This window comes from Dendrobium catenatum, unplaced genomic scaffold (assembly GCF_001605985.2).
Source record: "Dendrobium catenatum unplaced genomic scaffold, ASM160598v2 fragScaff_scaffold_737, whole genome shotgun sequence".
Taxonomy (NCBI): domain Eukaryota; kingdom Viridiplantae; phylum Streptophyta; class Magnoliopsida; order Asparagales; family Orchidaceae; genus Dendrobium; species Dendrobium catenatum.
Window position 1 is genome coordinate 795939 of NW_021319199.1, and position 24134 is coordinate 820072.

General features: G+C 36.2%; 1 protein-coding gene across 1 annotated transcript; it reads left to right on the forward strand.

The window, feature by feature from the left end:
• Positions 1-15287: 15287 nt before the first annotated feature.
• LOC110113464 (flavin mononucleotide hydrolase 1, chloroplatic) lies at positions 15288-21802 on the forward strand (the record flags this gene model as incomplete). The annotated part of the gene is given in 2 exon segments (XM_020846073.2): positions 15288-15610; positions 21727-21802. Coding segments are annotated over 2 exon segments (384 nt in total), but the record flags the coding sequence as incomplete, so codon positions are not given.
• Between the last annotated feature and the right edge of the window lie 2332 nt (positions 21803-24134).

The following is a 24134-nucleotide window of genomic DNA, read 5'->3' on the forward strand; positions in this document are numbered from 1 at the left end:
CTAATCCGTTGAATTTTTGTTGTATGCCATTATACTCTCTGATCATATTCTGATACGAATATGATTTCTCTGAATTTGATATGAATTGATGTTTCATGTGATTTGAATGATATCATAAGGGAGTTATAAGGGGTTGGAATCCTTTGAGATTCTGTCTATGTTAGGGAAGGGAGGCATAAGGGGCCAGAATCTTTTGAGATTTGTCTGGGTCCAGGAATATAAATATGAATTATGATCTGATTTTATATATCTGATATGTTCTGGTGCTGTAAGCACAAAAGACAAAAGAGTGACATAAGGGGCCAGAATCCTTTGAGATTCTATCTATGTCAAGGAAGGGAGGCATAAGGGGCCAGAATCCTTTGAGATTCTATCTAGGTCAGAGATATATGATTTGAAATGTGCTTTGAAATCTTATTTAAAATGTGATTTGAAATGTGATTTAAATGATTATGTGATATGAATTTGATTCAATTCTTCTGTATATATTATTTAATTCCGTATGATTATCTGTTCTGTACCTAGTATTTGAATTTTATCTAATTATCTGATTTCTGTACGATTGTCCAAATTCTATTTGTATATCTAGATTTTTTTATAAATAATTGAATTTCTATACAGTTATCTAAAAAAATGATTTTTAAAGTTTCTAGAAATTATTTTGGAATGTGAGAAACTGAAAATTTAGATCGGCTAGTATAGTCTTGCTGAGCTGTTAGCTCACTGTGGTTATCTTCATGGTTTTCAGGTTCTAAGAAAGGGAAGGAAGTTTTGGACTAGCCATTCACGATCAGATTTGAAGTCATAGGTATTTTTTCTCTTTTGATTTTTCTATAGTCATGGCTGGTTTACTTTATATTCTATACCTTTTGTCTGAAGCGATGTACTGTAATGTATATAATTATTTTGAAGAATGAGAAAAAAAAATTTGGATGAGTTTACTGTATATTTGGATGTTTGTAGAAGCTCAGTGATTTTATAATTTCTTTATGTATTAGAAGAAAGTCTTAAAACAAATTCTAAAGCTAGATCCTGGATTTATCCCTCGCAACTCAACGCGATTGGATTCGTTCTGATCGGGATGGGTCGTAATAATTAAAGTGGTATCAGAGTAATAGTTTTGGAATTTGGATCGTAATATAGAGATATAGGAATTGATTTGTAAGTCTGGTGGGGTACTTTTGGCTCCATCTAGATTTTTATTATTTTGTTTTATGTGCATAGTTGTGAATTATGTATGATATGAATCAGCTAGACCCAGATATGACTAATGGGCAGAGTGCTAGTCTGGCAGCTCCTACAAATAGTTCTACTCTGGTAGTTAGTTCAGATATAGCTTCTCAGTTTGCTACATTGATAGCTTAGATGATGAGCAAGACGCATAATAGAGTTTTGGCTATTAGATCTGAGGAGGTAAATAGACATCTATAAATATTTCTATGATTGAAGTCTCCAAGGTTTGAGGGTACTGTTGAGCCCAAAGCAGCAGAGGATTGGTTGAGGAGGTTAGAAAAGACCTTTGATGGTATGCAATGTCCTCCTGATAGGAAGGTGTCATTAGCAATTTTTCTGTTGGATGATGAAGCAAAGCGATGGTGGATGGGCCAGCAGGAGGAGAAATTTCAAGGTAAACTGAACTCTTTGATTACATGGGAAGAATTTTTTGAAGTATTCAGATCTTGGTTTGAACCCCCTTCTGCTAGACAACAAATGCAGGAGACTTTTCTTAGATATGTTCAGGGGAGCAAGACAGTTATGCAGTATGAGGCAGAGTTCACTACTTTGGCGAGATATACTCCAAAGTTTGTCAGTACTTCTGCTGAGAAGTATTATAGATTTCTGAGGGGACTTCGAGATAGCTTGAGGCAACCCCTGGTACCATCTCATATATCTAATTTCTCTGAACTTATGGAGAGTGCTTGACTGATAGAGAATTATCTGATGGCTACTCAGCAGCGGTGGACTGCTAGTAGAAAGAGGTTCAATGGTGATACTTATGGTAGTGGTTTTTCTGGAAAGAAGAACAGATTTGTATCTGGAGATTCTAAGAGGAGTGGACAGTCAGTATCTGCTGCAGTCTCTGGTAGTGGCAGTACAGCCAGTTTTGGTTCAGTCAGTGGGGCACCTGTATGCCAGAATTGTGGACGGTGACATTTTGGCTAGTATTATAGGATAGCTGGTCAGTGTTTTAGATATGGTCAGCCAGGACATAGGATAGCAGAGTGTCCACAAGTCGAATTTGATCGACGATCCAAGTTTAGATCTGAGAGCTTTGTTAGACTAGAAGGAAGGCCGAGGACAGTTCATCCCCATACTATTTTTGAAGGATCGTCTAATAGAGCTGGTGGTTCAAGTTCTGTGGCAAGGAGACCACCCAGTGGTAATCAAAGGAAGCCTAGTAGTTCTATAGCTCCAGCTCCAGTTCAGCTACGTGTGTACAGTTTGAAACAATAAGAGGCTCGAGATTCTTCAGATGTGGTGACAGGTACGGTTTATATTTCTGAGCACCCCTATCATATTTTATTTGATTCTTTAGCTAGTTATTCGTTTATTTTTTAGCGTTGTTTTGATGCTTTACAATTGGCTTCAATTACATTACCTATTTCACTTTCTGTTATTTTGCTGGACGGAAATAATTTGATAGCTAGAAAATTTTGTTTATGTGACATTAAATTTTTTTTAAAGAAATGGAAGTCTTGTTTGATTTTGTTGCCGATTTCTTTGTATGATGTTATTTTAGATATGAATTGGTTGAGTCTGTATGAAGCTTAGATTGATTGCTTGAAGAAGCAAGTTACATTATTGATGGATGGTGAAAGATGTGTATTCCAAGGATTGAGAGGTGTTTTATCCTGCCTGATTTCTGTGTTGGAAGTAAGAAGATTATGGAAGAAGGGTTGTATGGTATTTCTAGCATCAATATTAGGGTTCTATTTTTGATATCCAAGTAGAACGAGACCTTCCAGATGTATTTCCTAAAGAGTTGGTTGGTTTACCTCCGGATAGAGATGTTGAGTTATGTATTGATGTATTTCTGGGTACGGCTCCGATATTTAAAGCTTTGTACAGAATGGCATCGAAAAAACTTGCAGAGTTGAAAGTCCAGCTCCAAGAGTTGGTTGATAGAGAATTTGTACGTCCGAGTGTTTCTCCTTGGGAAGCACCTGTTCTATTTGTGAAGAAAAAGGACGGTACAATACATATGTGTGTGGATTACAGAGATTTGAATAAAGTCACAATCAAGAATAAGTATCCATTGTTACGGATTGATGATTTGTTTGATCAGCTTGCTAGATATTCTATATTCTCAAAGATTGATCTGCAATCTAATTACTATTAAGAGAAGGTAAGAGAAGTTGATGTGATAAAAATAGCTTTTAATACTCGGTACGGACACTACGAGTTTTTGATCATGCATTTTGGGGTGACTAATGCACTAGCTATTTTTATGGACTTGATTAATAGAGTATTCAAAGATTATATGGATCAGTTTGTGATCATCTTTATAGATAATATTCTGGTATATTCTACTTTTGAGGAAGAACATGTCAGACAATTGAGAAGTGTATTGGAGACCTTGAGGCAGCATCAGTTTTATGCAAAATTCTCCAAGTGTGAATTCTAGCTGAAGAGCAATTCTTTTCTAAGACATATAGTAAGCGGTGAAGGTATTTCTGTTGATCCCCAGAAAGTTCAAGCAGTTGCTAATTGGCCAAGGCCTACTACGGTATTTAAGATTCGTAGTTTCTTGGGTATGACCGGATATTATAGAAACTTTATGAAATGATTTTCTCAGATTTCAGCACCTTTGATGAGACTGACTCAGAAGTCAGTAAGTTTTGTTTGGACATCGGAGTCTGAAGCTACTTTTCAGAGATTGAAGGATTGTTTAACTTCTGCTCTAGTGTTAGCACTCCCCTCTAGTACTGAAGGATTTCAAGTATTCAGTGACGCTTCACTGAAAGGTTTGGGATGCATTTTGATGCAGCATGGTCAGGTATTAGCTTATGCCTCAAGACAATTGAAACCACATGAAAAGAATTATATGACACATTATTTAGAGTTGGCTACTGTTGTATTTACTTTGAAGATTTGGTGTCATTATTTGTATGGCGTCAGGTATGAGATTTTCATAAATTATAAGAGTTTGAAGTACATATCCACTCAGAACGATCTAAATTTGAGGCAAAGGAGATGGCTTGTGCTGATCAAGGATTATGATCTGACTACTCAGTATCAGCCTGATAAGGCTAATATGGTGGCAGATGCTTTGAGCAGGAAGTCTTCTAGATTATCATGTTTACAGCTCACTTTTGATGAGTATCTGATATGAGATATGGAAAGATTACGACTGGAGGTGATTTCTTCTTCAGATTGGAGCTCTAATATTGTGACTCAGATGAGTATTCAACCCTCTTTAGAGGAAAATATTCAAGAAGCTCAAAAGTCATATGTAGAATATTTGAAGTTGATTGATCAGATCAAGTCTGGTAAGAATCCTGAACTACAAATTTCTGATTCCGGAATTATTTTCTGTAAGAATAGGCTTTGGGTTCATATGTTTGGAGATCTGAGAAAAGAGATTCTGCACGAATCTCATTATTCAGGCTATACTATTCATCGAGGAAGTGGTAAGATGTACGGAGATATGATAAGCTTGTTTTGGTGGCCCGAAATGAAAAAGGATATAGCAGAGTTTGTTTTAAAATGTGAAGATTGTCAATTAGTGAAGGCAGAGCATCAGCAACCTGGAGGTCTTTTGCAGTCATTGACTATCCCTGAGTGGAAATGGGCAGTGGTAATAATGAATTTTGGTACGGGTTTACCCAAATCGAGGCAAGGACATGATGTTATTTGGGTGGTTGTTGATCGACTGCAAAGTCCGTACAATTTTTTTCGATTAGACAGACATATCCGATGGACAAGTTAGCTCAGATCTATGTTAAAGAAATTATCATATTACACGGTGTGCCAAAAGTGATTTTATCGGATCGGGATGGACGATTTACCTCCAGACTTTGGCGAGGTATTCAGCAAGGATTGGGTATGAAATTGCATTTCAGTACAACTTTTCATATGTAGACTGATGGACAGTCTGAGAGGACTATTCAGGTACTGGAAGATCTTTTGAGATTGTGTGTTTTGGATTTTGGATATAGTTGGGAAGATCATATCCCACAGATAAAATTTGCTTATAATAACAGTTATTAGTCCAATATTGGTATGGCACCATATGAAGCTCTGTATAGTAGAAAGTGTAGAACTCTATTGACCTTGACAGAGGTGGGAGATATACAAGTTATGGGTTTAGCTTTTGAGGATGATACTGTGATGAAAATTAATCTGATTAACGAAAGATTGAAATCTGCATAGGATAGATAGCAGAAGTATTATAATCAAAAGCACAGATTTGTTGAATTTCAGATTGGTGACTTGGTGTATGTCAAAATCAGTCCGATGAAAGGTGTTAGCAAATTTGGAAGAGTAAGCAAGCTAAGTTCAAGGTATGTCAAACCTTTTGAGATCATTGAAAGGGTTGGTAATTCTGCTTACAGGTTGTCATTACCTGATAAGATATCTGATATACAGAACGTGTTTCACGTATCCTCTTTGAGAAAGTGGATATCTTATTCTGGAAAGAAATTTTCTGCTGACAATATTGAAGTTCAGGCAAATATGCAGTATAGAGAAGAGCCTGAAAAGATTTTGGCATTTGATATAAGAAAGTTAAGAAGTAAACAGCTTCCTATGGTTAAGGTTCAATAGAAGTTCAAAACGGCCAAAGAGGCTACTTGGGAGAAGGAATCAGATATGAGACAATTGCATCCAAGTCTGTTCTAACTCTGTTTTGCTTTCGGAATGTTAAGGATGGCATTTTTTTAAGGTGGGTAGATTGTAAAAACCCTTTTTCTTTCTTGTTCAGCTTGTTTAGAATTTTCCTTCCAGGTTCGTCTGTATGAAGTTGGGTTCGACTGGGACGAACAGTTGAAAGTTCTGGGATAGAGAACTTCATCCAGGGATGAAGATTAATGATCGTTCGTATGAAGGCGACCCGAGAAGATCGTCCAGGGATGAAGAATAATGATCGTTCGTACGAAGGCGACCCAAGGAGATCGTCCCTGTACGAAGAGCAACTTTCGTTCGTACGAATAGTATTTGTGAACCAACAGAGGAGATCATCACATAATGAACCAGGATTATTGTCAGGACGATCGAGTTCATTAAATAAAGGATTCGAGATATTTTTGAAGAGAGAAAAAGTAGATGAGAGAGAAAATGAAGGAAAGAAAAAGAAAAGTCAAGTTTTGGGTAACTTCGGTCCGTTTTCGTCGGTCGCCGTAGTTGGGAAAGTTGATCGACTCAAGGTAAGGCACATTATGCCTTTCTCAATTTTCAGAAATGTGAGTTTTGACGGGTTTTCTATTTCAAATTTTGTTTTGTTAGCGAAAAACAAGTATAACTTTGCACCGGTAAAACTTTTACCTCGTAACTTTTGGTATGTCGTAGAGATTATGATTTTGCACGTTTTGAGTATTTTCTGGAAATTTTGCACCAAGTATTTTGAATTATGCGAGATTTTTATCGAATAGAAAATTATTTGGATGTCGAAAAATATTGCTTCAGTACAATGAAAGTCTTAAAATGATGTTTTACACTATCTCTGGTAATTTAGAAATTTTTGATCCGTTAAATTTTTGTTGTCTACTGTTATACTCTCTAACGATATTCTGATACAAATCTGATTTCTATGAACTTGATATGAATTTATGTTTGATGTGATTTGAATGATATCAGAAGGGAGTTATAAGGGGTCAAAATTCTTTGAGATTCTGTCTATGTCACGGAAGGGAGGCATAAGGGGACAATATCCTTTGAGATTCTGTCTGTGTCAGGGAAGGGAGGTATAAGGGGCCAGAATCCTTTGAGATTCTATCTGGGTCAGGAATATGTCATTTGAAATGTGCTTTGAAATCTGATTTAAAATGTGATCTGAAATATGATTTGAATGATTCTGTGTAACGAATTTGATTCAATTCTTTTATATATGTTATTTGATTCCATATGATTATCTATTATGTATATGTTATATGAATTCTATCTAATTATCTGATTTCTGTACTATTGTCCGAATTGTGTTTATATATCTGGATTTTTTATGAATATTTGAATTTTTGTACGACTATCATATTAAACTATTTTTAAAGTTTTTGGGAATTATTTTGGAATGTGAGAAACTGGAAATTTAGATCGGCTAGTGTAGTCTTGCTGAGCTGTTAGCTCACTATGGTTATCTTCATGGTTTTCAGGTTCTGGGAAAGGGAAGAAAGTTTTGGACTAGCCATTCAGGATTTAATTTGAAGTCATAGGTATTTTTGCTCTTTTTTTTTGTACAGTCATGGTTGGTTTACTTTCTGTTATGTACCTTTTGTCTGAAGCCATATATTGTAATGTATATGATTATTTTGAAGAATGAGAAAGAAAATTTTAGATGAGTTTACTGTATATTTGGATGTTGTAGAAGCTCCATGGTTTTGTAATTTCTTTATGTATTGGAAGAAAGTCTGAAAACAAATTCCAAAGCTAGATCCTATATTCATTCTTCGTGACACAACGCGATGGGATTCATTCCGATCAGGTTGGGTCGTGACAGTGATGGTGGAGGAACATCTTTAATGGGTGATGGTAGAGGAACATCTTTACTACGTGATGGTGGAGGAATATCTTTACTAGGTGATGGTGGAGGAACATTTGTAGTTTTGGGTTTCTTTATAGATTGGATACTTGAGAAAAATGAAAATAAATAAGGTTTATCAAGATTATATTTATATTGGATTTGATGGTAAATGAATTTATATTATAGAGAATCTATCATTTCTTCAAGTTTTTTTAAATTGTCTTTAATTCGATCCACCCTTCTACCCAAATTCTCTTCAATTCTATTACACATGTTTTGCAATGCAACCATTAATTTATTCTGAATAGTATACCAATCTTCACCTTTAGGAAGAGGTGGTTGACTAGGAGGTTGAGTAGGAGGCTGAGTAGGAGTTTGAGAGGGTTCTTGATGTGGAGAATGGGGAGAGGGAGGTGGGGGTGTGAACTTTCTTTGATTGTCGTGAGTGAATTTTGTGGGGATATTAATGAGGTCGGATTTCTAGGGTTTGAATAGTATTTATGTCAACCCCATTTTTTTTTTCTTTCTCGTTAGTAATATTTTGTAGAAAAAGATAAATTTGTATAAAATTTAAACTAATGTTAGAAAATATCTTACATTCATAAAAGATAATGAGATTTAGTTGCTCTTTAGTTGCGCTTTACCTGCACTATATATGCGCTATAGTTGCGTTATACTTGTGCTTTAGTTGCGCCTTTTATGATATTTTGTTGATCTTTTTATGCGATTTTCATGCGCTTTTCTTATGTATTTAAAAAAATTATCAAATTAAATTTAGTTTTAAAATGTACCAACTTTAATTTTAAAAATTTAAATAAAATTATAGTACTGTCTTGGGTATATAACATTTTAGTAATCCCCTTCCATCTTAAAAAATGTGGACTTAATTTTGAATTGGATGGTTTATTTATGGAGAAGTGCACAAAAAACTAAATTTGTATAATACCACACATAAAATAATATTATTTAATATTAAAAATAATTAGGGGAGGAAAAAAAGAAGTAGAGAAAACTTACTAGTATTATTGCAAATCTAAGTTTATGGATTAGACTTTTGAAGATAGCAAACATTCATAATTGTCTGCGACTGCTTTGCCTATTAACTTTTCAGGTCCAGAAGATCGAATGCAACTCAAGCCAGCTCAAAATTGGGTAGATTTAGTTTGAGTCAGTTTGTAATTTTTCCTTTCTTGAGTCCATTGTAAAAGTAGTTCCTGATGCTAAGTAATCTTGCACACACACACTTGAGGTTTTTTTTGTTATTTTTTGGTTTGAGTACATCATCCTGGATGATGTTCATATCGGCCCGGACGATCCAACTAAAAATAGAAACTCTAATTAGGGCATCCTGTTTAAGGCAGCCGTCATTAAGCACATCATCCTGGACGATCCTTGTATCGGTCAGGATGATAGGCTCAAATCAGAAAGAATTAGCCGCCATATCTATTTAGGTAAGATTTATTTTTGGACATCGGCCAGGCCGATCCATTACATCGGCCTGGATGATTTAACATAATTATGCCTAAATTAATCTAGTAATTAAGGAAAGTAATTAAGACTTGATTGATACGATCACATCATCTTGGATGATCTCAAGATCATCCAGGACGATCAGTTCAAAAATCCTTGGTTGCTCCTCGACGTTCAAATATCGGCCAGCTCTTTTCCGAGCGATGTTCTGGATGATTTTCCTCGATTTTGAACAAATCGTCCGGGACGATCGTAAGATCGGCTATGACGATCAAGGTAATTTTGGATCGTCCAGACCCCCTTTTCGAGTGATTGTCTAGCCGACAATATGTGATTTGAACTAATCGTACAGGATGATATATTATCGTCCTGGATGATATGAATAAAATTTCTTCTTATCGTCCCATGTCGTCCAGGCTGATTGAGCTTAATTTGTACTGATCGTACAGGATGATAGAAATATTATCCTGGGTGATAATGTCAGTTCTTGAAATTCTATTCCAAATTTTCTCATGCTTAAGACTTTCAGTGATGTTTTCTTGACCTGAAAGAGCCTAGTGAGAGAGTGAGAGAGAGAGAGAGAGAGAGAGAGAGAGAGAGGGAGAGGAACTTATGAGGGAGAGTTTGTGAGAGGGTTCACAAAGGTTGCTCCAAGCAAGGTTCCAAGTCATCTTCTCCATTCTTCATCCTTTGTCCTTGGGAGGTTCTTGGGAGATCTACTTCAGCAAATGATCCAGGTTCTCTTCTCGCTTCAGGATGAAGCAAAAGGAGCCAATCATCTTCCGCACCGGGGTTGGTGAAAAGGAGTCTTTTGTAAAGGCTTCTCCGCCCAACTATGGGAGCTAAATGAGAGACACTTAGTTAGTGCAATGCTAGGAGGGTGCCTCCGAGGAGTGGACGCAGGTCAAGGTTTGACCGAACCATTATAAATCCGGTGTGATCTTTCTTTATTTTATTTCCATATTTATTTTTTCACACGTTAATTTCCTTGTGGTGATATTGGTTTAATTTTTATTTGTGTTGTGCTTAAACTTTTTTTTTTTAAATACCAATTCACCCTCCCTCTTGGTTAGCCTCGGGCTAGTTCTTAAGGGCTTATCATCCCTAATGAAATTTCAAGTGGTATCAGAGCAGGATTCATAAAAATTAAGCTTGAAAACTTTTTGAATTTTGATCAATAGCTAAAAATGGAAATTGTAATATTGTGGAAGGGTATTTAATTACCCGACCACCTTTGTTTGATAATATCCCTTTTGATTTTTGGAAAACTCGCATGTCTACATTTTTATAGTGAATTGATTATTGCATGTGGATGCTTGTTAAGGATGGTTATACACCTCCAACTGAAAAGTTGAATGGCATTATTGTTCCACTTCCTTTTACTGAATGAACTCTAGATGATAGGAATCTTGCATAACTTAATGCAAAATGTCTGACCTGATTTTTCTGTGCTTTAAAATATGAAGATTACATGTGTGTTTCAACTTGCACAAATGATAAAGAGATTTGGAATAAATTGTGTCACTTATGAAGGAACCAAAGAAGTTAAGCAATCTCGTTTGAATATTTTATTGCATGATAATGAACTTTCAAGTGGTATCAGAGCTTAGGGTTAACATGAACGGATATTTTACCATTTTTTGGATTTTTGATGTTGTTAACTCATTAACTTACAAATTTTTAAAATCAATCACATGGAGACTATATCATATTCATGCCTTGATTTAAAAAAAACTTTATTTCTTTGTTAGTTTTTATGTATTTTTCATATTTTATCATTATTATTTTTAGTTAATTTTATTATTTTTGGGCCTTCTCTGATCATCTCCATCCTTCCTCTGTTTTCAATTTTTTTTGTCACATCGTCCTGAATAATATTTATATCGTCCTGGAAGATCTACTCATCTTTTTTCAAAAAACTCCATCTACTAAATATTTTGACTTTTCTGCTCTTCATCGTCCTGGACGATCCATTATCATCCTAGATGATATGATCGTCCTGGACGATCCATTATCATCCTAGATGATATGATCATCCTGGACGATATGATTGTCCTGGATGATATGATCGTCCTCTACTACAATCATCTTGATCGTCCTAGCCGATACCTTTTTGTCCTGGCCGATGCATTTATTGGTAATCATCCTGTTTGATACACATGTTCGTCCTGGACGATACATATGCTAGCACATTTAAAATCTATAAATTCACCCACGACGACCCATTTTTGGAAAATCATCCTGGATGATCCACTATTCGTCCTGGACGATACACGTGGCATATGATTTAAAACATTTTAAATTCGGCCGGTACGATCCATTATTGAGCATCGTCCTGGATGATCCACATAATCGACCTGGACGATATACTTTTTTAACAGTCGTCCGTCCTGACTCCTCGGGACGATCGCCTGTGTCTATTCGTCTCGGATAATATCTGATCATCCCGGATGATCAAATCACCTTTTTTGACCAATCGGCTAGCCGCAATAATTGCACTAGATCATCCTGGACGATCCGACCGATCCTTTAAATTCTGAGTCATCCAACAAGATTTTTCACACCAAACTCTTCCTTTGGCTTCTTCTTTCCTGTTCCTTGCTATTCTCTGCTAATGGCTGGCGGCAAGCGTTCCCTTCACACGTTTGGAAGCTCCTCGAGGGCCACGCTGGACCCTCAATTTCGGGAGGCAGACGATCAGGTTGCCTACCACCGATACAAAAATTGCAGCATTACTCTCTCCAGATCAATCAATCCAAATCACCTCTCTTACCCAGTACTCGACTTATTCACTCACACCTATTCATGTTTTATTGTCACTCTCGCAATCCCTTTTAATTCTGAACTTCTCTTTGAATTTTATGCCAACCTCTGAATCAATTCTGTCTACACTGCTCTCACATCGTATGTGAATCGATGCCCTATCGAGATCACATACTAGGATTGTGTAGAATTACTGCAACTTTTCACCACTGGGATAAGCTGCATACCCTGGTTTCTGATCCTTATTTTAATTGGGCTACGGCCAATCACTTTCTTCATCACACCAAAGCCCCCTTTCATGTTGGAGAGACTAGATTTTTACTTAAAGATGTTAGGACAATCCAGCACGTCATTCTCACCTCTGTGATTCTCAAAGCCGACGATCGCATTCATGTCACTCCCCTTCTTTCACTCACCACTTTTTACATCATGGCCAATCATGAATTCATTGCAATAGACCTGATCTTTCACTACATCGAACATTTGACTACAATTAGAGATCTAGGTCATAGAAGGAAGCCCAATCTTGCTCTAGGACACATCATTGCATATGTTCTATAATCCAAATACAGTCTTTAATATCCTGCTCCTCCTGATCATCAGCCACCCTTTTACTCAAACAGTTCCTTCAACGTCCTTCACAGCACTCGTTTCCACCCAGGGGCTGAGGAGGAGGAGGCTTCCGCTCCTCATTCTGCACCTGTTCCTCTCCGCTAGCACTCTCAGCTAGAACAGTTGGTGGAGAGATTTGATCAGTGGGAGACCCGCTTTGATGCCTACATTGCTGCACAGGAGCAGCAGCATACTGAGGACATCATCCGCATGCAGCACCAGCACGATCAGGACATGGCCTGGTTCGGATTTCAGTTTGCCATATTAACTAGTTACTTTTCACCACCACCACCTCCTCTGTTTGATGATTATGATTCCTCGTTTTTCTAGTCTTTTGTTTATTATGCTATTTTTCTGAAGTTTGTTTTTATTCTGGTTGTTTTAATTCCTGTTCTATTTTTTTTAGTTTCCTCATCCTTTTTGTGATGTTAAAAGGGGGAGTAGTCTACTGTACCTTGTACTTTGATTCTAGAATTTAGTAAACTGCTTTTCGTTAAACTATTTCCATTAAACTGTCGAAATTGCTTGAAACTTTCTGATTATGTTTGCCATCATCAAAAAGGGGGAGATTGTACGAATCTAAGTTTATGGATTAGACTTTTGATGATAGTAAACTTTCATAATTATCTGCGACTGCTTTCCCTACTAACTTTTTAGTTCCACAAGATCGAATGCAATTCAAGCCAGCTCAAGATTGAGTAGATTTAGTTTGAGTCAGTTTGTAATTTTTCCTTTCTTGAGTCTATTGTAAAAGTGGTTCTTGATGCTAAGTAACCTTGCATACACACACTTGAGATTTTTTCTATAATTTTCTATTTTGAGTACATCATCCTAGATAATGTTCATATCGGCCAGGACGATCTAACTAAAAATAGAAACTCTAATTATGGCATCCTAGTTAAGGCAGCCGTCATTAAGCACATCGTTCTGGATGATCCTTATATCAGCCAGGATGATAGGCTCAAATCAGAAAGAATCAGTCGCCAGATTTATTTAGGTAAGATTTATTTTTGGACATCGGCCAGGCTGATCCATTACATTGGTCTGGACGATTTAACACAATTATGCCTAAATTAATCTGGTAATTAAGGAAAGTAATTAAGGCTTGATTGATACAATCAGATCGTCCTGGACAATCTCATGATCGTCCGGATGCTTAAGACCTTGAGTGCTACTATCTTGACCTAAGAGAGCCAAGGGAGAGGGGGAGAGAGAGAGAGAGAGGAACTTGTGAGGGGGAGTTTGTGAGAGGGTTCACAAAGGTTGCTCCAAGCAAGGTTCCAAGTCATCTTCTCCATTCTTCATCCTTCATCTTTGGGAGGTTCTTGGGAAGTCTACTTCAACAAACGGTCCGGGTTCTCTACCCGCTTCAGGAGGAAGCAAAAGGAGTTGGTTCTCTGCCGCACCGGGGTTGATGAAAAAGAGTCTGTTGTAAAAGCTTCTCCGCATAGCTATGGGAGCTAAAGGAGAGACACTTAGTTAGTGTAATACTCAAAGGGTGTCTCTGAGGAGTGGACGTAGGTCAAGGTTTGACCGAACCACTATAAATCCGGTGTGATATTTCTTTGTTTTATTTCTGCATTTATTTTTCCGCACGTTGATTTGCTTGTGGTGATATTGGTTTGATTTTTATTTGTGCTTTGCTTAAGAAATTTTTTAAAATACTAATTCAACCCCTCTCTTGGTTAGCCTCGGGCTAGTTCTTAAGGACTTAACATCCCTAACAAACTTTTAAGTATGAGAGAAAAAAAAAACCATTGATGTAACCCAATGGTTTCTCCATTGCAAACTTGTTATAATTTTATCGAATTCCTCGATAATGAAATCCCTTATGCATGTAACCCAATTGATATAAAAGAATTCATTTACATTATTTGCAATAGATATGTGTCTTTTAGGGGTTTTATGATTATTTAGGGGAAAAATTAGATTAAATAACAAAAATATTATAAAGGTCCTTAACTTAATTGCATTATCGATTGATCTATTTAATTTTAACATTTCAATTTTTATTTTTATTGATAGAGGTCCTGTGAGGAGATTAATCTTTCATTTGATATCAACACCTCTATTAGATAAATTTGTGAGAAGGTTTTTGTTTAATTGGCCAAACATAATACATTACAAAATAAAAAAATCTATCAATAATTCCATATTTAAAATCAGATATGTTAGTAGAGCCACCTCATCATAAGTGAATTTAAACAAATGACCATTCACAATGAAGCATTTATCAGAAGAATTCCAAAATTTCAGAACCTCATAAAAGTGGTATACACTACTGGAATGTCGGGAATCTCAAAAATTGATGAATGTTCAAATTTCTCAAAGTGTCCTCAACATATTGGTCAATTATCTCCACAAAAGTGTTGCAAATTTTTTTGGAAGTGATAACATAGCATCGAAAAGTAACATAACTTTGATAGGCAGACATCTGGAAAAAAGATTTATAAAAGAGAATTAAAAAAAGCGCAATAAAAGCACAACTAAACCGTAAATAAAGCACAATTTTAAAATCATTTAATTTAACTTATATTCTTTGATGAGAATGTTGAAAAACCAAATAAAACTATATTAAAAAAGTATTGAAGGAACTAGTATGCATGAAATGAATTGTAAATCCAAAAAAATAAAACCGCACATAAAGCGCATCAGATACGCAATATAGGCGCAACAAAGTCACAACATTATCTTTTCTTAAATGCAGCAACAAAGTCAAACTGACAAGACATAAAACATAAAATTATATTAAAATTAAAAAAATTCTAAGTTTTGCATTTACATGTCAAAATCTTTATGGGCGTCCGAACGAACGCAAGCTAGTCCGGTCTCGGGACCTAATAATTTTCCGACTGATGAGCCAGCCATTCGATCACCCTCGCGATTCCTTTCCATGGCTGCGGCTTTCCGTCCCACGGCTTCCGTTTCCACCAATCTCAAGCCCATCTCCGCCGCCACGAGGTCGCCGGCAATTGTCGGCGCTGTCGACCTCTCGACCTTGGAGAAACGAAAGCTTCCGGTGCTTCTGTTCGATGTTATGGACACCATCGTCCGCGATCCATTTTACTATGACATCCCCGCCTTCTTCAAGTGCATTTTTTTGATATCTGTTAATCTCTATTGAACTCTTAATAAAATTATTTTGGGGCCTTAAAATTTTTATCTTGATTTGCATACTTTTTCATGCTGTGTTATTGGGCCTTTGAAGCACTCGGTTTACTCTCCATTCCCGTCTTTTTTTCATTTAAAGGCACGATTCAATACTAGGATTTTGATAATATCCTCATTTATATAATGATTGCAAATGTCTTTAGTTTTTTGGTTTAGGGGCTGTTTGGATACAGGATTTAGGAAGGATTTAGCTGCCAAACAGCAAAAAACGACAATTTCAGATACTGTAAACCATAATTTTATTGGCACAAATATCTTGAAAATGATTACAATTGTCTTCATTATTTTTGAATAGTTTATAAATTAAAAATGAATAAAGCAAATACTTGACTGGAAATTTTTTAATTTCATGTGTCTTGAGAAAGCGTCATTCTATTTTTTTTTTTCGTTTTCTGAAATATATTGGGCATTTCGATGGGTCAAGTGATAGATTGAGGCTCTGTTTAGTTTTTGCCCGGTCTGAGAAATTGAGGGTATTATTTTAGTTTATTAAGTGAAAAGGGGGTAATCGAAGTTCAACATTGTTATTAACCCTTCGTTATGTGATTTGGTTCATTACACAAATGACGAGAAATTGCAAGGCTAACGTAGAACAAGTTATGAAGAATCTTCAGTTGAGCATGCAATCTACTATGTCTCATTAAAATATGTTCTTTTAGAACTCTAATTGATAATAAAAGGAAGCAAGTGTTATGAATTTTTACACAGGGTGTAGGTTATGGAATCCAGAAGCTTGGGATCTTTTAAATGGAAAAAATACATGCTAATGGATATTGTGAGAATTTTGTTTGTGTATGAAGAGAAGAGCTAGACAAATCCCTGGAAGAGAACATTAAATGCCATTATGATAACTGAAGATAGTTGGTAATGTTTAGGGAGAAAAAATTAGGAGTCTCTAAGATCTACTAAGACAAAATAGCAGCGATATTAACATCAAACAATGGGCAAAGAGTTAAGGGAGTGAGAGTTTATGCTAGTGAACATTTTGGATTGAATAATGTCTAGGTCAGTACATCTACAATTTTTTTGATTGTGAATCAAATAGCCTATGCAAGTCAGAACAAAGCCCTCAGCTGAAAGTATTAGTATGGATTCCTAATTCTCACTATCAAATTTTGAGAATAAAAACATTTTGAAGAGTATATGATAGTGATTAAAATACTGATAAGAGGATATCATGGATGCTTAAATGTAAATTTTATAAAATCTCAATTAGGCTAATGATACTATATTCAAATATTGAGCTGGAATAAAATCATTGATATTTACGGTGAGTGTAGCATGATTGAGAATCTAAGATGGATGAATTATAAAATTATGAAGGATAAATTTAGAAATTATTATGTTAGATGAAATATTGAACTGCTATTTATTGAAGATAAGGTGATTGAAAATAAGTTTAAGTGGTTTAGACATGTACAACAAAAGCTGAAAAAAGTATCAATTAGAGAGTTCATAAAATTAATGCTTGATGATTAGAAAATGGAAGGGGTAAACTTAAAGATACATGGATAGACGTTTTTCAAAATAATTTGAGAAGAATATGTTTTTACTCCTTAGACACCACTCAACAAGAGCAAATTTAAATTGAGGATTTATAAATAAGGCCAATATTGCATCAGAGTTTTACAATATGTTGGGTATGCATTCATGTTTTCAAAGTTTTGCCTTTTGTTAGTGCGCTAAACTGGGTGAATTATTATAATGATGCATAAAACTAGGATTTTTGCTATACATAGTTACAATGTGGATCCAATCATCTAATTGATGATGCAGACTCTTTATATGGACGATGACAGAAATGATCTTAGTATGTTAGAGAGAGAAAACCCAATTAACGTGCGACATGCATAGCAAAAAAAAAAAAAAAAGCTGCATTAACATTGAATAAAAATAGCTGCAAGTAGTTTGTCAATATAAAACATTTTAATGTGATTAAAGTAGTTGCTTCTTACAATAAATTTGTGAGCATATATATGAGCTTTGAAAGTATGTCATGTGAGTTGAGGAGAAGATGTTGGATTATATCTCCTTGGAGGAAGAAAAATGGTGATAAACCTTCTCTCAACATGAGAATCTTTAGAAAGCATATTGAGAGGAATCTCTTTATGATTTTTCTTTAGTGATATGAATGTTATAGTGCATTTAAAGACTATGGGATATTGATTTCTCATGGCCACATGCCATCGTGGTTAATTTCATTTTATCAATCATGGTTGTAAAAATTGGACCGGATGTCGAACTAAAAATATGAGAGGTTCAAGGTAATGGTTTGATCGGGGTTTGAACCGGATGACGTAATAAATATTATAATTATTTAAATAAAAATAAATGATATAATAATGATATAATGATATAAATTTGTGTAGAAAGAGATCACATGGGGTGGTGGGATTATGTGGGTATGAATTGTTGGTGCTTAATTGATACATAATTATTATACAAATTTTAGTTTTTTATTAAATAAAATGTGTTATATATTTAAATTAATTTAATATTTAATTAAATGTTTTATATTAAATTAAATTATTTAAATAGGTTATGAATTGAACCGATCGGTTCTTAAAAACTAGGATTGGTTCAATGGTTGACCGGTTCCAACCATTGAACCGATAGTTTAAACTTATTCTCAACGGTTTGATGTTGGGTTAGTTTTTCATGAGAACCAAACCGATCATATGACTGATTCACGGTTGAATTGGCCGGTCCGATTTTCAAAACCATGTTATTTGCGAACACTCTCGATAGAAAATGTTCTTAATTAAACATAAGTGGATCTTTACAACAATCCCAATCATAGGAGATAGTCTTATGTGGTAATCAAGCTCACATGGCCCCACAATGGGGTAAGGGAGTGAGAAATTCAATTGGTGTCAGCATGATGTTATGGAAATGTGGGTCTTAGAATCTGCAAATAGGGAGCTAACCAATGATGAAGGGGATTACTCGACCTTTGCCTTGATGTCAGGTCTCTATACTATATATACAAGAAGACCAAAATGCATATGAGGATCTTCAACGTAATGCAAAGTTCAAAGTGATTCTAGATCTATATGTTGACATGATTCAATGATATGCAATACATATATGCATCGACTAGACACTTGTTGACAAAGTTTTTAATTTTAGAACATGGCTAAACACCATAGTATCATTTTGTATTCAAGCTAAAATGGATGAGAATTTCATTTTAACATTTTCTTAAAAAGGTGGCAAAGAGGTTGAGGAATTCACAAAATATTTTTCTAATTTTTATCTTTTTCAATTCTTTTGGGGAACCTAACGCATGATGCCCAAAAAGAAAATAAACAAGTGTGCATACACAAACTTGTATAAAACTCTGTAATAAATCTAAAGGTACCTCCAAAACTCAATAAATAGAAAACATGCAAAAAAGAAGACAAAAGTACAATAAAGGTTCAAATACTCACCCTATTGATCTTCAATTCTGCATTCCAGGGCTAGGTATACAAAGCAAAGACCAGCTTTATTCACATATTAGGTTACTACATTAACCTTTAATTTTGCATCAATGTTAAAATAGATGAAAGAACATGAGTTTTCTAAATGAATGAAGCCTAAGTGCTTATTGTAAGAGTAAGCTGCAATAAAATATACTTGAGCGTGGAGATCTACAAGAAAGGTAGAATACGAAGGAGTGCATGTGTATGTTGCAAAGTAGGCAGAATATAAGAGTGCAAACTGTATAGTCTTCCTAAACCACAAGTATGAGATTTAGTTTTATGATATTAGGAAGACTTAGATGACAAACCCATAAGGTTTAGGCCACGTAGCTTCGGATCAATCTGGACTAAATGCGAGGATATTCTAAGAATGAATGTCCTTGAATCTTCCCCCATTTTAAATAGTATCCCTTCCTAATGATAGAAGCTAAATGTGATTATTATGGGTTGACCAAAATTGGCTATAAGGGGTTGGACCAATCGGCTTGACGAGCCCAAATGTTGTACTTGAGAGAAAGTTCTTGAAAGATTTTGAACAGCGTGTTAGATGATTGGTCGGATCAGGGGACCTATTGGGTTAGGTCCCAACAAATTTATGAAATACATTGTGGTTTTTCCCGATAAGTGTGTAGTGAGTTCTATCTCTTGTGATGCCCTATATTTGTTGTTAAGGAGATGATAAGTTTGGTGGTGGCAGATGTAGTTTGAGTTGATGTTAGATCCATGCGTGTTGAGTTGTAGATTTCTCAAACACATGCGGGTGCACAGGCAACTGGCTTTGGACTATAAATGTGTACTGGTCGCTAATATGCACTGGCTGGAGGGTGTAGTTAGTGAATTTGCTGGGCGATGAGCCTATAAATGTTGGGTGCATAGGCATTAAGTTGACTAGAGATGAAAGTTTAGTAGGCTTTTGTCATGGATTTGTTGACAAGTTAGAGAAGACAGATGTTGGAGCCTGTTGGTGGGTAGATGACATCATGATACCTATCAGCCATGGTCTTGTAGCCTCCTTAGTTGGACACAAAGGTCTGCCTTTAGTGTTTTCCCAATATATCTTGTCAGAAATCTTAGAGTCTATTTTAGGAGGTGGTAGGACCATTTTTTATATTTTTATACTGTGTGTACGACCTGTTGAAGGCAAACCTAACAACTATAGGCTCACACTAGACCAAAACTTGAAGGAAAAAAAGGATGGTACGTTGTTTAGGGTTGTTTTGGAGGATATTGGCTGATAAGTGCCAATTGAAAGAATTTGAGAGCTAGGAAAATTGAGAGAACATTGAGCACTTGGAAGTTGGGGGCGGGGTTGGCTTTAAATGCCAAAAGGAGGCAGCCTCATCTTCCATGATGGGCAAGGTCAAACTAAGAATTTATTGAGAGGGAAAACCTAAAGGGCTTTGCTATTGTGCGCTTGAAATGGGCAGGGTAATAGGAAGATTTTTCAGATTTTCTTTCATGCGGCATGGAAATGGAAATGTTTTGGTGCGGAATATTGGTTGCAACATGGGTCTTAAGGACTTGGGAGCTATATGATAAGTTGGGGCTTAAGGTCAGGAGGGCATGGATCAAGGGGGGGCATAAGAAAAAGAGTCAAGAACAATAGAAATTGTTGATTGGAATCGAAATGAAAAACATAGATTTAGGAAGTATTTGGTCATCTCGCTCATTGAAGTACTCAGTAGAGGACAAACTCATCATTGACTATATGGATGAATTCGATAGGTTGATGGACGAGCCTATGTTTTGATGGACAACATAGAGGGATGAATGTGTTTCAACAACTTTAGGGTAACATGGTAGGACATGGGCTTCTTGACTAGCCATGGAGTGGGCAATATGGTGGGAGTGATGAGTGTTAACTGAGTTATGAGTGTTGACAAGTCATGTGAGTTGACAAAGTTAAGTGTGTCGAAAAGTCAAGGATGACACGGTAGGACATGAGATCGTTGACAGTTTGCCAGGATTTTGACCATTCGGGTGTGTCAAAAGGTTGCCAAGTGGGTAAGTGGTCAAAATTACATTTGTGGGTTTGATAAACTACAGGGCTAGTTGACCAGGTGGAAAAGTTAAGGGCTAGCTGTATGGTTGAATAAGGCAATGGACACCAAGGCAGAATAATTTTTGTAAAGAGAGTACTTTTGTTTAGGAACATCGATGGATCCATATTATCAAAATAACTTGAACAGGATTGAACCGACCTTTTGCAGGTTTGAGAAGGAGGTCAACAATATCAGTGTTCGCTTTTTGAGAATTTGCTAATAAATATGAATCCTATGATGCTTGATTCACTTAACATAAACACAAATCTATCATCATTTAAGGTGCTTGAGAAAAAAAAAGGTGCTAGAGAAAGATGAAGATAATCCTTGATATGTCCCCTTTTGTCATAGTTTTATTGCACTTTTTCTCAATATTTTTTGGTATATTCAGTTTAGCTTCAGATTGCTCAAGTTTATCTTGTTTCATGAATACAATTGAGTGTATGAGAACATTCACTCTTTCTGTTCTAAAACTTTTCACGTTGTTTTAGACTTTCCTGTTGAGTTAGGTTAAAATGTCTGCTTGCAGAATGTCTATGAGAGAATTGCTAGAAGAGAAACACCCCACTGCATGGGTTGAATTTGAGAAGGGTATGATTGATGAGGTAAGCCTAGAGAAGTTCCGGACAAGATTCTACGGTCATTAATTTTCCTTGTTCATAAGATTGAAATATTCAAGCAAGTGCCTAGAACAGATCATGTAATAGTTTGTGTTTGCAACCTAGAATGCCTAACATTGTATATATTGCTTCGTTATATTTGATACGATGATATGTCTTCCCAAATCTGTCCAATGATTGGTCATTGGATGGCTAAATGAATTTTCTTTTTGTGCTAAGTTAGTTTTCTTGCGTAATGCTGGATTCTCACCCAAAAAAACAAAAGGCGGGTGAAAGTTGTCAGGTGGGGTAAAGGAAAAAATTCGAGCATGCTGTCTTTGTAATTTCCTGCCTTGCTTGTTGCAAATTTGAAAGGACATCCATTTGTAATCTTTCCATAAAAAGAGTCTATGGGCGTGTTCTGCACCTGTTGTGATGTAGAAGTATGAATGCAATTAGTTTGTTAAGAATTTGCACAACTCTTTATTAGAATAAAAGTAAAGAAACTATTAGCAGCTTAAACAATGAAATAAAACGAGCAAGGGGTCACACCCGCTTAGGCTAAATCACATAACCAGAGATTTGAAACTTTTCAAAATAAAATAGAAAACAACATTATGCCAGAGTAGTAGTTTCAATAAAAATCCCTAATCTAACAGTTAGATTAGTAAGCACATGAATACACTCAAAGCCCTACGTTTACTAAGCTTAGCAGAAGCAGGAGGAATCATCCTTCGTGACTACAATCAAACACAAGATAAAGTTAGACTTAAGAAATATGTTGAAAGGGGAAAGTAGAAACTTTTGTCAAGGATCGGTGAGATCCTCCACTCAATGCCTTCAAACTGCTCTTCGATTGCTTCCACCTAAGTGTCAAGAATACGCTCTATGTAATCTTTAACGGTGTGATCGACCCTTGTATTAACGTCAAGGAAAGTTGACTGGAGAATGCCTATGAAACCGTCCTCGTCGTAGGTCAGGCCGTATTCAGTTTCTGGATCCGCCATTCATGGATGCTTGGCGACAAGTCTTCTAAGGATTATTAGCACCCTTGGTTATTATGAAGAGAAAGAAGTTTATCTTCAATGGGAAACAGAGAAGAGGCCAAGAGTAAGCTTCCTTCCCAAAATCTGAAATTAAATTTCAGGTTTTAGAAAATCAAGGATGGAAATTTAAGAGGGAAAATCCAATCCCTAAATCCCGTTGGGGAGTTAAGCGGAGAGAGGGAGATTGGAGAGAGAGGGGCGGGTATGGGGAGAGGGGTCGGCGGCAATGATGAGGGGATTGGGGAAATTGTTTCCAATTTGCAAGACTTGATTTTGGAAAGAAATAAGGAGGTGTAGGGGCTTAGGAAATTTCGGCCAAAGGAGATTTGGAATTTGAAATTATTTCCTAAGTGAAGGATTGAGTTTAGGAAATAATTGAAGGAGCATTAATGGGATGGGGTAAGGGAGGGCCGGCGGCATCATGGAGTGAGTGGGGATTGGGGGCAATTGATTGGGGGTTCCTATTTTGGATTTAGGAATTAGGAATGTTTTAAATTAACTCCAATTTAAATTTGAAATTCAAATAGGATAAATTTAGAAACTTTTCTAAAATAGATTTAAGAAATTAAGGAAAATTTTGAATGTCAAATTGTTTAGATTTGAATTCAAAAATCTGCCCCAATGACTCCAATCCAAATTAGGCAATGAAATTTAAGGTGGGGAGGAGGCTAGGGCCGGAGGGAGAGGGGGGGTGGTTCGGGTAAGGTGGTCGGCGGCTTGTGGGGGAAAATTGGTGGAGCTCGGTTAAGAGGAGGCGATGGCTTGGAGTTGGAGATGGTTTGGGTGGAGTGATGTCCGGTATGGGTGGTGGAAGGAGAAAGGGAGAAAGATAAGAAAGAAAACCACGAATCCAGCCGTCTCTAAGGTTGGTCGGTGATATGATCTCCCTCTCCTAGGGATTTCTCTCCATTCAAACTCTCAAGCTCTCACAAGAACTCATGCAAGGAAGAAATTTTGTAATCAATCATTCATTACTTCAAAAATAAAACTAGGGGCTATAAATAGCCTAGTACATGAGACTCAAGACAAAAGACGAAAACGCCCTCATGGCTTACATACAACATCCCTCACTAAAAGGGTACAACTGGAAATATCATAAAACAAATACACGACACTGAAAATAAGAAAATCTATAAATAAAAAATAACATAAATAAATCAAAAATACAATGACTCGATCGTGGTCGTAGATCGGCAGGCACGCCTCTGATAAACCTTCCATGCTCTGATGTCCCCATCATGTTGTTAGCCAATTAACCCGAATATGAGGTTAAAAACTATTCACTGCAGGGT